This window comes from Natator depressus, chromosome 5 (assembly GCF_965152275.1).
Source record: "Natator depressus isolate rNatDep1 chromosome 5, rNatDep2.hap1, whole genome shotgun sequence".
Classification (NCBI taxonomy): domain Eukaryota; kingdom Metazoa; phylum Chordata; order Testudines; family Cheloniidae; genus Natator; species Natator depressus.
Window position 1 is genome coordinate 86,908,696 of NC_134238.1, and position 12,926 is coordinate 86,921,621.

At 41.2% G+C, this 12,926-nt stretch overlaps 1 protein-coding gene and 1 long non-coding RNA gene across 2 annotated transcripts in view; one reads left to right on the plus strand and one right to left on the minus strand.

Annotated features, from left to right (window-relative positions):
- Window positions 1-2,232, plus strand: part of HSD17B3 (hydroxysteroid 17-beta dehydrogenase 3) — a 29,133-nt gene extending 26,901 nt beyond the window's left edge. Inside the window, exons 9-11 of the mRNA XM_074953144.1 lie at window positions 593-658; window positions 943-1,092; window positions 1,516-2,232. Of these exons, the coding sequence (XP_074809245.1) occupies window positions 593-658; window positions 943-1,092; window positions 1,516-1,626 (327 nt within the window). The 3' untranslated portion in view covers window positions 1,627-2,232. The remainder of the gene's footprint in view (window positions 1-592; window positions 659-942; window positions 1,093-1,515) is intronic.
- LOC141987629 (uncharacterized) overlaps window positions 1-12,926 on the minus strand; it is a 62,101-nt gene that overhangs the window by 4,839 nt on the left and 44,336 nt on the right. The window lies entirely within an intron of this gene.

A 12,926-nucleotide genomic window follows, 5' to 3' on the forward strand; every position in this document is an offset into this window, starting at 1 on the left:
CCCACCTCCTTCCTTTCTTTATAGATCCTGCCCAGCTCCTCCCCCGAGCTGGACTTATCTGCAAGTAGGCCCTTGTACACCCTAGGTTTCCTCCAGGTGCAGCCTATAGGTTATTGGCCTAATTTCCCTCTGCAGGCTTGGTGTGGGGTGGATGTCTCAGCACATGTGTCAAAAGAAGAATGTGTTATATTCCAGCAATGGTACAACTGCACCTGTGCTAGCAACTGGTATAAACACAGCTCAGGCTTTTTTACCACTGTATCCTCAAAACTGCATTTTCATAACCTGGGATACTTTTGAGTCCCTTGTACACTAGCGCTTGTTTCATGTCTGACTTGTGCTGGCATATGGGTACAACTTTTTCTGTGTAGAAGATCCTGTGGGATCAGATTCAGGCCCTCCTTTTCTAAATGTGGTACAGCAGGTGGATGCACTAAATAACTCATTGCTAGGTTTTGCAGACATGTTTGTGCTCTAGCTTGGATGATAGTTGGGTCATTTTGGTAAGGGGTATGTGTGTACATGCATGCATGTGTGCACACAAGTAATTTCAGTTCCTTATGACTAAGTTTATTCAATTTTGTTATTCTAGGCTTTTGTATGCACATTTTCCAAAGCACTTCAAGCAGAATATAAGGCAAAGGGAATTATCATACAGGTGATATAGTATCTTTGTTATTTGCCTTCATTTTCATGAATATTTGAAGTCCAGTCACAGAGCCCAATCCCATGAAGTGCTGGACACCCGTGTGGAAGCGTTGGGTGGCCCAGTGTCCCTGCTAAATTTTCCTCCTCACTGTTGTGAAACAAAAGCTTCCTCTCCTCACTCCACCCGAGAGGTGGCTGCCCTTTCACTGATGCTCCATATACCTTCTATAATGTGTTAAGGACCCTTCTAAATGAAAGGCACTAATTATTGTCAATAATGATCTTTTATTTCAGGTGGTGGCTCCTTTTGCTGTTTCTACTCCAATGACAATGTACCAAAAACCCAATCTCATAACAAAGACTGCGGAGGAGTTTGTTAGAGAATCACTGATGTATGTAACTGTTGGAGAGGAGACATTTGGTTGTTTAGCCCATGAGATCTTGGTAATTAAATTTAATAATTATTACAGGGCTCCCAGGGACTGATCCCAAAGCCCATTGAAGTCAACTGGAGTCTTCCCATTGATTTCATGGGGTTTTGGATCAGGCCCCAAATGAAAAATTCTGTACAGGCTTAATGCTGATTGTGAATTGTTGATGCTTATATATGTCACCAATTAACCGTAGTGGGAGTTAGGTACAAGCACTGATATGAGTAGATTCCATCAGTTGGAAACTGAAAAAAAAAAAACCCTCCCCCCACTGAAATATTGACTGTAGCAGTATCACAAAAGTTTTCAATGCTAATTATTATAACCTACATGAACACTGATTTGATTTCTTTATAGCTGCCTGTAATGACTTTTTTTTAACACCCCCCTCCCCTTTTTGTTTGTTTGTTTTCCTTTTTGTTCCACTGTTTGTAAGGCATGCATCGTGCAGCTCATTCCGTTGTGGGTATTCCACAGTGACAGACTTCAAGAGGTGTTCCTGAACACATTTTCGACTTACCTGAAAAGGAACTGGAAGAGGCCCTAACAAAATCAACTTTTTAGACCATGTGAAATTGTGAATCCTAGCTTCATACACTATAATTCTGGGGTCTAAATTCAGCTCTGGATGAATTTGGCCCAGCACGCTTACTGAAGAAGTTTGCTAAGGGCCTGATCCAAAGGCCATTGAAGTCAGTGTTTTGCCACTGACTTCAATGGGCTTTGGATCAGTTACAGAGAGATGGGATGCTACAGCTGCTTTTGCTTCTTTAAACTGAGCTTGCAAATGGTGGGTAGCTACAGCTGTTTAATGTTTACAAATAAGACAATTTGCATTATTTCCAAACATAGGTTTGTTTGCTTTGATGCTTTTAGGAAGATTCACCTGATCTGTGAAGGGGCTTTGGATTTTTGTGGTAGGACACAGAGATTTTTCTAGAGGAGGAGGAGATAGTGGGAAGAGGTTTTAGACGTTGGAGGGAATCTGTGCATAGGGGCTTTGGAAGTTTGCTGGAACAGAGTTTATTAGTGGAAAGGGCTTTGGAGTCCTCCAAAGCATCTTATATGAATCACTGTCAGACAGGATACTGGACAAAGTGGACCTCCAGTATGGTAACTTCTATTCCTGTGTTTGTAGGAAGATGAAAGCTGAAGGTGAAGACTTTGAATCTAGATAGTTATTTGGAAAACATTACACATTCAGAACTTCTCTTTATTTTGTGTAGAATTAGGAAGTGAAAATCTTTGCACTTTGCAACGTTGTTTTGTTTGTGCGTTCCAAAAAGCTATTCAATAAAGAAACAGTCAAATATCAGAAGTCTTATTTAAACCAGCAGGAGTGAATATATATTTGCATTTGTTGGCCAAATGTGATGTGAGGATGTCCCTGTAGTGTAAACAAGATAGGAGGTAAAGCTGTGCTCCCACTTAATTCAACCACTAAATAGATCCTAATGACACCTGCAGTTCCTTTAAGATGCCATGTGACAAAAAGCTGTATAATGACATATGCCAGATACTGCCAATGCACTGACATAGTACAGCATAGCAGCTCCTTGCCATAAAATACAATGTTAAAATCTCATTGTAAGTCTGACTTACATCAGAAGGACGAGACAGGAAAGATCCTAACTCTCCGCATATGTCAGCACAGAAACCAAATTATGCACTGTTCTGAATCTTCATTCAAAGGCACATTAGGGAACACCGCAAAGCATACTACATGTTATGGTGTTTGTGTGTGTGCGCGTGCACATACGTGTTTAGAAATACTTGATTCTGACGTTTACATACTAATATCTATTTTCAACCCCTCTCACACTGAACATCATCATTAAAATAATTACTTCAACCTCCAGGAAACAATGAGCATTCTTCACCTCCACCACACCTCCTGTAAGGTACAACGAACTATGTTCTATGGAAATTGTAAAGCAAGGCCTCACAGAAGCATGCTAGTAACTCTATATAAATAAGTCATTCCACTGAGTTCAGTGGGGCTATTTCACATGCTTAAATTTACGCATGTGCATAAGGGTTTGCAGGATCAGGGGCTAAGGTAGTAATAGGTCACCCAGGTCAGGATTGCCAACTCCAAAGCATTCCAAAAAACCATGAGCCAACCCCCCAAAACCATAGAGGAAACTCCACAATTGTGACACTTGGCAACACTGCTAGGTCCTTCCTACTTTGACTGCTGAAAATGAAACACTGAGAGAAAAGTGAGTCAGATTCCTTAAGAACAGCAGAAACACAGTTAAGGCATGAGAGTACTAGCTATGAATTTTGGCATCTCCCATTGTTTGGACTTCTCTTGAAAGGAATAGTTACATTTCAGTAAGAGATTTGGGGTTAGTAGAATTGAATTTCTAACTCCAGAAAAAGTTTTGCCAAAGTTTTAGGAATGCAGATAGCAGTTGTACAAAAGGCACTATGTATTAAAAGATCACTCTGCTGTTTTGTGAAGAAAAACAAGTGAGAAATTTAATTAAAAACAGTACTATATGTAGGGTGCTTAATAACTGTTAAAAAAAAGTCTAGAGAGACATTTTCCAAAGCACCTACATGACTTAGCTGTTAAGTCCCATTAGGACTTCGAAGTCACTTAGGCCCAGATCTTCAAAGGTATGTTGGCTCCTAGCTACTGATTTCAATGGCAGTTCTATATCCATGTATTCTGTGACCAGCTCAGTCATAGGGGCATCATTTCATGATGTTTCAATGGGTGATATTATTCTAGCAGTCTCTATCTTCTCTGGGATCCCTTACAGATAGGGAACTAAGGCATAGACAGCCTAAGTGACTTGTCCAACACAGGCAGTCCATGGCAGAGCAAGGAATTAAACATGGGTCTCCTATGTCTCCCCAACTGCTGGGTCATCCTTTCTCCCCTCAGTGGCAGTTAAGAGCCTAATTACTTTTGAGGAGCTGGGACATAAGTGCTTTTGAAAATGTTACACAATATCATAACACAACCCAAAATGAATGTTTCTCCTGTTTATGAAATTCACATACTGTACATTGGAACTGAATACCTTGTCTGTCTTTCTGAGTACCCTGATATATGGAAAATGTTTCCTACATTTTATGCCCATTGAACTTCCTCAGTTTGTAAATTAAACAGTCTCTCTACATTACTTATTTGGTTGTTTCATAGTTGTGTTAAACAATTCATAGAATATAAACTACTGAATATTCACACCCAGTATAAAAAACATCTGCAACTGGCAGTGAGACACTGGTGTTATACATATTAACTTTGTTTGAAAAAATGAGGAAGGGATATAAATATATAAATATAATGTAATATAAATTACCATTTTATATAGATTAAAAGATATTCTCTAAAGTATGCTACTTGTACAGCTTTACAATAAACCAAACAATACATGATAAATATTACATGTGAGCCAAAGCCTATAGGACTTTGGGAAATCCCCTGTTCAATTCAACAATTGAGGGGGACAGACTGACTGACACACTCTCTCTCTTGAGATATCAAATTAAGTCTGGGCAAGATAAGGAAATAAATAATATTCTTTCTCTAGCCCTACAGCCATCTAAAGCCACAAGTAATTATATACATGCTTAGTTTTATGTACGTGAGTAGGCCCATTGGCTTACTCATGTGAGCAATGGGACTGTGTTTTAGTGTCTAATCCTGACCCATCGAAGTCAATGGATGCTCTGTATTCACTTCAATGGTGCATTTCGCCTTTAATTTGATCTACTAACCTATATGAAAACTCCAAGCTGCTTTAGGATTATTCCTCGAGGTAGCTAATGAGATAACATACTTTTTTCCTCAGTGAGGACAAAGCCTAAATGCTTGCAGGACTGCAGCCTCAGAGTATGTCTACACTCTGTACAAATAAATCCCTGCAGCAAGTCTTGGAGCCCAGGTCAACTGCCTTGTGCTGGTACTACAGGGCTAAAAATAGGAGTGTTGACATTTGGGCTTGGGCTGGAGCCCAGGCTCTGAGACCCTGGGAAAGTCTACACTGCATTATCACTCAGGCCTTCAGTTTCCTCTAACGATGACAGTGTTTTTTGCTTGTTGGTAAAGCAAATACTGCCTTATTCAGTAACACAAGGACCCGCCCCCACACACATGCTGCTGGAAAAGGGTGAGACAGAAATGGATATTTTTGGGAAATTGAGTGACCTGTTCAGGAAGTGACTAGAGCATCAATAAAATTAACATATCAAGTTCTCCAGGAGTGTATAATGCAAGAAGAAATATTTGCTTCTAGCAGATAGGATTTAAATTAGAAAAATTTGGATATTTGGCAAATTCCCTATTGAGTTTCAAAAGTGAAAATGATCAATCTAGTTTTGTTACCCAAGCAGAACGAAAATAGAAAGCTAGATAAGGTGGGCATATGACAAGAAGAAAATAAGGTTTAAAAAAAAAAAGGTAGTTTTAAGAAACATGGGTAAACAAGAATGTGTGTTTGTATGCACAATCACGAAGTCATTAGTCATCTTGGGTGCCTTAAATCCTGGGTGTCCAAATTGAGGCATTTTAAAGGGCCCTTACTTCCACAGGGTGGGTGCTCAGCACTTGCTGAGAATGAGAACCCATTAAAGTGTCTCAATTTGGACAAAATCAGTCTAGGCCATACTATTTTATCTGGACAGACTTCCCTTAATAGTAAGATTGTGGCCTTTGATAGCTCCTGCTCTCAGTTAATGAGTGAAATGCTGACTGGCTCTACTGAGTCTGGTCTACTGACCTAAAAATGTAATACACAGTCTTGAAAATGTGAACAACCCTTACTTACAAAACATTTCAGTTATTGAATTAGCCTCATGCATGTTTGTACAGGCAAAGGGGACATTGTTTCGGTAACAAAAAGTGCAGCCAGTCACCAAGAGTACTACATTAAGGAAAAAAGAAGCCATTCAGGGCACAATTGCTTTTAACAATAACGATGTAATCCACTGATTGAGTATATCAGTGGCATAGCACTAAATCACAGTCTTACTTTTAAAGAGATTGGAACTGCAAATCTGTCTAGACAAGCCATTTAGAGCACAGTACAAAAAAATCGAAACCCTTGAATCCCAATGTTGTAAACACTATTATCAAGACTGGTAATACTGACAGGACCCTACTGTTCTTAAGGACCACCCGCAACAGAAAGAATTTTATGTGGCAGCTTGCCCAAAATATTTATTTGAGATATATTACTATGTGGCAACAATGTAAAAGAGCTGTAGGAGTGAGGAGTGCTTACTGGGCGAGCAGCTGATGGGGTTGGCCTTGACAATGGCTGCAATACATATTTCAGAAAGTGATACAGTCGTGCTAAATGAGCAACATTGCAAACACGCTCTCTCAGGCTATTCTGACAGATTAGGTTGTCTTCCCATCCCAGCAGAAGGGCAAGGCTCACACATTGATGGGGAAAATGCATGCAGGGGTCAGTTATCCAAATATTATTGTGAGGAACATCTTTAGTTATAAACACTCTCGCACATTCTATTCATGATCCTTAAATTCTTGCACCACATCCACTTGCACTTTTGGGGTGCTGGGAGGGAGGCCAGGCTAAGAATTCAATACCGTGTCCAGGAGTTTCCAAACAGTGGCAGCTGATGGAGCACAAGTGAGAGACTGGATTACAGCTTGATGCATTAATCAGTACCCTTCTTCCCTCTCTATGGGGAGCTGTGGGACAGTGAGATCTGTCTAAGCCCAGTTTTCAGTCTTAGATGCCTAAAGTTATGTACCTAATTCTGTATTTAGAAACCTACATTCTCATTTTATAACTATAGATGGAGTTTAGGGTCAAATTTTTGTCCTGCTTGAACAGTGGCACAAGGGATTAAGGGGGCTGCAAGGCATCTGCCTGCCCGCCCCCTTCTCCCCCCCCCGCCCCGCCTCCCCATGCACTGTGTGGCCAGAGACAACTGGAGGCTTGTGGGGGCTTTAGCTTCTCTGAAGATTTAGGGATTGTATTAATAAATAAAGGAAGCACTGAGTTCGGAACAAAAACTCATTTATCACACTTTAGTAAAACGGAGATTTAGTTATGGTACCAAACTACTCATTAAAGTGCTAGCCAACAGAGAGAGAGAGAGAGAGAGAGTGTGTGTGTGTGGTGTTTAAACTCCAGTCTCCCAAATGAAAAAAGTTGTCCAGGCCCTTGCACTAGCTACCCACGTCTTGGGGCACAGAAGAGGAAGCAGGTTCTGCAGAGCTGGTACATGCCATCCCTTCCTTCACAGGGGGAGGCAGGAGATGGGCCGGAACCTGGATTTCCACATCCATGAGCCCAGCAGCATAGCTGTGCCAACATGCTGAGGAGCATCTGTTGTACTGGATATAGACCCAATGTAGTTTACTCCCTCTCCAGAGCAGGAGGCAGATGGTTACTCTCCACAAACCTATTCATTTCATCCACATTAAAATGAGGCAATTATCTAAGATGATAATATGAAAACTATTCCAGTGCAAGCAGAAACTCTATTGCAAGGTTCTCTCCTTGAAACAAACACGTCTGATGCAAAAAAACTTTTGCTACACATTGCCAGCACTCATGAGGGTTATGATAACCATTCATTGCAGAAGTGCCCTATGTGGAAACCAAATTAACTAAGCAAATGGATGCCACAGGAGATGTTATACAAAGTAAGTTGTAGAAATGGTTAATGGTAAGAGGATATTAATGTAGTAATAGTTAGCAAGGAAAGGAAGAAGGCAAAAGGAAGAATTATGTTGGACCAGAATAAGTACTTGAGGTAGCAAGATACTCTGCTGTCTTAGAGGCCTGGAAGTCAGGAGGCCTGGGCTATATTTAACTTTAGCAATGAGTGATGGTCGGACCTTTGATGAGTCCCTTAAGCCTCTCTGGACCTCAGTTTCCCCAGTTTCTCTATTTTACATCTACCGCATAGGTGAGAGAGAAAAACCCTTCTTCCCCCCAGTTTGGAGGCTTTTATTAATGTGTGTCAAGAATTGAGATCCTTATATAAAAGGTGCTATCTCATTGTGAAGCCATATTATTATTACTATTTGATTATTTAGATTGCAGTAGTACCCCAAAGGCGTGGCACTTTCTAAACAGAAAAGTGTACCTGAAGAATGCACAGTCTAAAAAGAGTACATACTAATATTCTAACTTACTTACATTCAAGGTAGCAGGCCCTACTGAGACCCCCAACAATGCTACAGGAACTAGTATCAAAACCATGGGCAATTATTTCTGAGACCTCAGAACAAGTGAGGTCCTAAGGAGCAAAGCCCACTGAAGTCAATGCAAAGACTCCCATTGATTGCAGTGGGCTTTGCACTGGTCCCATAGTGACCAAGGGACTACTTGTGGAAGAAGGAACTGTTCAAGAGGTGTACAGCTGGCAGAATCTGACCCTTGATTTCTATTTATGACAGGCTATAAAGCCTGTTCAGTAGTTCTCCGTGTTAACAAGAGTATTTGAGATAGTTCCACATAACTTGCTCAGGGGGAGCCAGGTAAAGGTAGATTCAATGGAACTGCTCTATGATTCAGGCCCGTAAGGGTGGTTAAAAGGCAACTGCGTAAAGAAAAACAAAACAGTGCCTCAGTTTCAAGAGAAAGTCAGAGCCACTGGACCATTTCGCTCACCCACAGTTTGGATATTATCCCTGCCACCTTGGGTGGACCTACAAATAGCTAGAATAATTAAATCCCTGGATCAGGGGTTCTCAATCTTTTTCTTTCTGACCTCTCCTCCTCCCCACTATAAAAACTCCATGGCCCAGCTGCGCCATAACAATTGTTTTGCTGCATATAAAAGCCAGGGCTGGCATTAGGGGGCAGCAAGCAGGGCAATTGCCCAGGGCCCTACACCATAGGGGGCACTGTGAAGCTAAGTTGCTCAGGCTTTGGCTTCAGCCCCAGGTGGTGGCGCTTGGTGTCCCAGGCTGCAGTCCCATGCAGCAGGACTTCTGCCTTCTGCCGTGAGCCCTAGCGAGTCTAACACTGGCCATGATGACTCAAAGTAGCTGAATATTGCAGAGAAGGCTTTTGTGCAATAGGTCATGTACAGTAATCTGATTTCTGTGGTGTCATTCTGAAATGTATGAATGTTGCTTGCTGCTCAGAGTCCCCCCGTTGTGTAACAATAACTAAAGGTAAATTCACCACTAAGGGGCACTAAAGGAATGCTTAATTATAATATCCCTGCAGCACCTGTTTAGGAGAAATACCAGTAGTGTGTGGATAAGAACTGCAGAAAATGATGCCTTAAAGTAATTGAAGATCTGACTTAACTGTAAAAAAACCCAAGAAAATTCAGGATTATGGCTGAAAACTCAGACCTTTCGTGTTGTGTGCTCAGTACTTTAGAGTTATTAACTAATAAATATTATGGCAACAATTGAGAATCATGTTTAGGAGATATTCTAAACACAATGGACATATTTATACACTAGCTTTTGGCTTGTCTGCCTTTCAATAGCTCCTACACTGCAAATAAAATGCGTTTTCTGCTGGCTGATTGTGGGATTATTTCTCAGATGCCAAAGCATAGCAGTTCCAATCAGCCCAAAGTTTTATGTTCAGGAAGACAGGATTTTCTTATTTTAACATGTTTATTATTTACAGGCTGCATAGTCAGCTGTGTAGGTTCACTCTCTCCCCAAAGAGAAAAAGTTATTCTATTAATTTCACGGAACATGTCAGGCTTACTCTTGCAGCTATCCTACTAAAGGAAAAGCAGTCTAGCTACTGGTTAATCTTAGAGAGCTGTTAGGGATGTTACAGCAGCATGAATTGGCTTAGATATACTGCACCCAAGGCTGTTGTAAGAACCTGAATACAGTAGTGTAGTCTTGTAGAAGAGGCGCAGGATTAGCAGTCATGAACTGAGTTCTGCTGTAAGGCCTTAGGCTAATAACCTAAACTCTGTAAAATCGGGATAATACTTACCTTCTTGGATGGATGCATTCATTAATAGTTGTATAGTCCTCTGAAGATGTCAACTACTATTTAAGGGTAAGCATGTTGTGTTGTGTTCAATAAGACCATTGCCTGAACTAACTAAAGTGAATGTTAGGCTCATATTTTTGAAAATCTCAGTACTGTTTTTTTCATTTGTGGTTAGACGTTTGCCCAGTGGAACGGGCACTGCAGACATATCATATTTTAAGGTTTCCTTTGCCTAGCATTATGAATGTAGGTAGACATTCTCCATTCATTCAATACCAGTATGCCTAAATTAGCATGCAGTTACTGCCAGTGGTGTACAAATGGCAGTTTGCATGCACAATCACAGTAAATCCATATACAATTCTGTATATATTTTCCATACAGACATTGGGCCTCTGAGAATTTTACCCTAGGAGTGCAAACATCAGCTTCTAGGAGCAAAGTTTTTAATATTGATCCCTATTAGCTTTAAAACCCAGGGGAAAGCCATGTTTCAACAAACAACAAATATGCGTAATTCCTTTAACAGATATTTTTATATTACTCCAAACATTACCAGAAGAGGGCACTATTACCTCATTCTAACAAATTCCAGTGGGATTTTGCCATCACGATCTATCCCTTCTCTGTATGTCATGCTAACTTTTGTAGGTTCATCTAGCTTATCTTTCTGAGTTCAAATGTCCAATAGTAGATAAAGTCAAATCTTGACTTCAGTGGGTATTTTGCTTGTATAAGGACAGAGTAAAGACACTGGGATTTGAAATCCAGATTTTATGTCCCGTCCTGTGCAGAACTCAGACATCAGCACTTTCTGGCACTTTTCAATTCAGTGCTACAGCAGAGTATTAAGTGCTAGTGTTAATATACCTATCAATAGGTTTCAGAGTAACAGCCGTGTTAGTCTGTATTCGCAAAAAGAAAAGGAGCACTTGTGGCACCTTAGAGACTAACCAATTTATTTGAGCATAAGCTTTCGTGAGCTACACATCCGATGAAGTGAGCTGTAGCTCACGAAAGCTTATGCTCAAATAAATTGGTTAGTCTCCAAGGTGCCACAAGTACTCCTTTTCTTTATACCTATCAATAGAATTTAGTTCACCCTAATGTCAGAATGAGCCAACTGAGCATGCTCAGACAGAAAGACCACCGATATCAACACAATACTGAGGAATGACCAACACTGCAGGAACTCCACCTGTAGGGAAACACACGGTTCTGGTTTATGTCTGTTCCGCTAGCAGGCTCTGGTCTAAATCCCCTATCAGACTTGCTCCTCTCTGTGGACTACCATGGCTGACTCTGCACTTATCTTTCACTATGCTTCACATAAACAGAAGTGCTTAAAGATGTGGGAGAACAAACAAAGGTGTAAATGGAATTATATAAATACTGTATCTCTGCCTTTGAACAACATAAAGGAACACTGTATACCTGGGTGGTGATCAAATAGGGTTATGTTGCCCCTTCTACTGTAGACGTTTTATTATTTACAGTATGTAGTGCTGCTTAAATCCATCTTCTTTCTGGCTATGGTTTTGGCAGCCTCTGCCCTGATGTGTGGCTAGTAACTGAATGTTCACCACCCTGATATAGTCTAGTCCAGGGGTCTGCAACCTTTCAGAAGTGGTGTGCCGAGTCTTCATTTATTCACTCTAATTTAAGGTTTTGTGTGCCAGTAATACATTTTAACGTTTTTAGAAGGTTTCTTTCTATAAGTCTATAATATATAACTAAGCTATTGTTGTATGTAAAGTAAATAAGGTTTTAAAAATGTTTAAGAAGCTTCATTTAAAATTAAATTAAAATGCAGATCTTATCAGTTTAGCGTGATCCTTGCCCTTGCTTTTCCTTGCTGAGTTTTCCAATGTCTGGCACGTATTTGGATACTTTAAGCTGCACACAGGTTTCTGAGTGATCAGTTGTTAACCGGCTCTGGGAGGGACAGAGGACAGATTTCATGTGTGAAAATACCTGTTCACACAGGTATGTGGATCCAAATGCTGAAAGCATTGCAAATGCAATTTTCTTCAAACAGTTAAATTTCACTGGCAGGGACGTCCAGCAGGTCAGAATAGCGGCCCCAGGATCTCTCTCGGTAGCTTCAAGTGCACTCTGTAGATCTACAAACTTTGATGCCCACAGTTCTAAGCTTTTTAACTGAATGAGCTGCATTTTGAAATCTTCAACACCCATCCACTGAAATACAGACAAATCCAAGTCGCTTTCGTTGAACTTTTCAGGTTTAATTAGAAAAGAAAGCATTGGGCCAAATTGCTGGAAATCTGTCAGAAAATTCTGATTCCAGTTCTTGCATGTACAGTCTAATCTCAACATCAAACGCAGTGCGCTGTTCCACGTGGCGTGATAGTGATGTAAGCAACAAATCAGGACTTAAAAATATCCCAGTACAGTTGCGCTGGAACAATTTTTAAGGTGGGGGTGCTGAGCTGCGCTCCCTCTTGCCCTGTCTGCACCCCTCACTGCCCCAGGAGCCGTTGGCCAGGACCCCAGGCCGGCAGTGGGCTAAGCGGGGCTGGTGGATGGAACCCCGGCAGGCAGGGGGTTGGTGGCTGGTCCCCCAGGCCAGCAGCAGAGCCCCCAGGACTAGTGGCTGGGACCCAGGGAGTGTGAGTGCCACTGAAAATCAGCTCACGTGCCACCTTTGGCACGCGTGCCATAGGTTGCCTACCCCTAGTCTAGTCAAAGGCTGAAATGTTCTCATATGCAGTGAACATATCTCCTTTCTCTATATTATGGATGCATTACTAGTAACTTCCATAGTTAAGGTTCATTAAACTTTGAGGGATCTCCTTTTCATTTAAAGACATACGGGCAGAGTGGTGTTCCCTGTGGTGAACGTGGCAGTGTAGGTGAAGGGCTAGCTGCTGATTGATAGGAGACAGTGCCCAGGCAGCCCATCAGTTGCAGA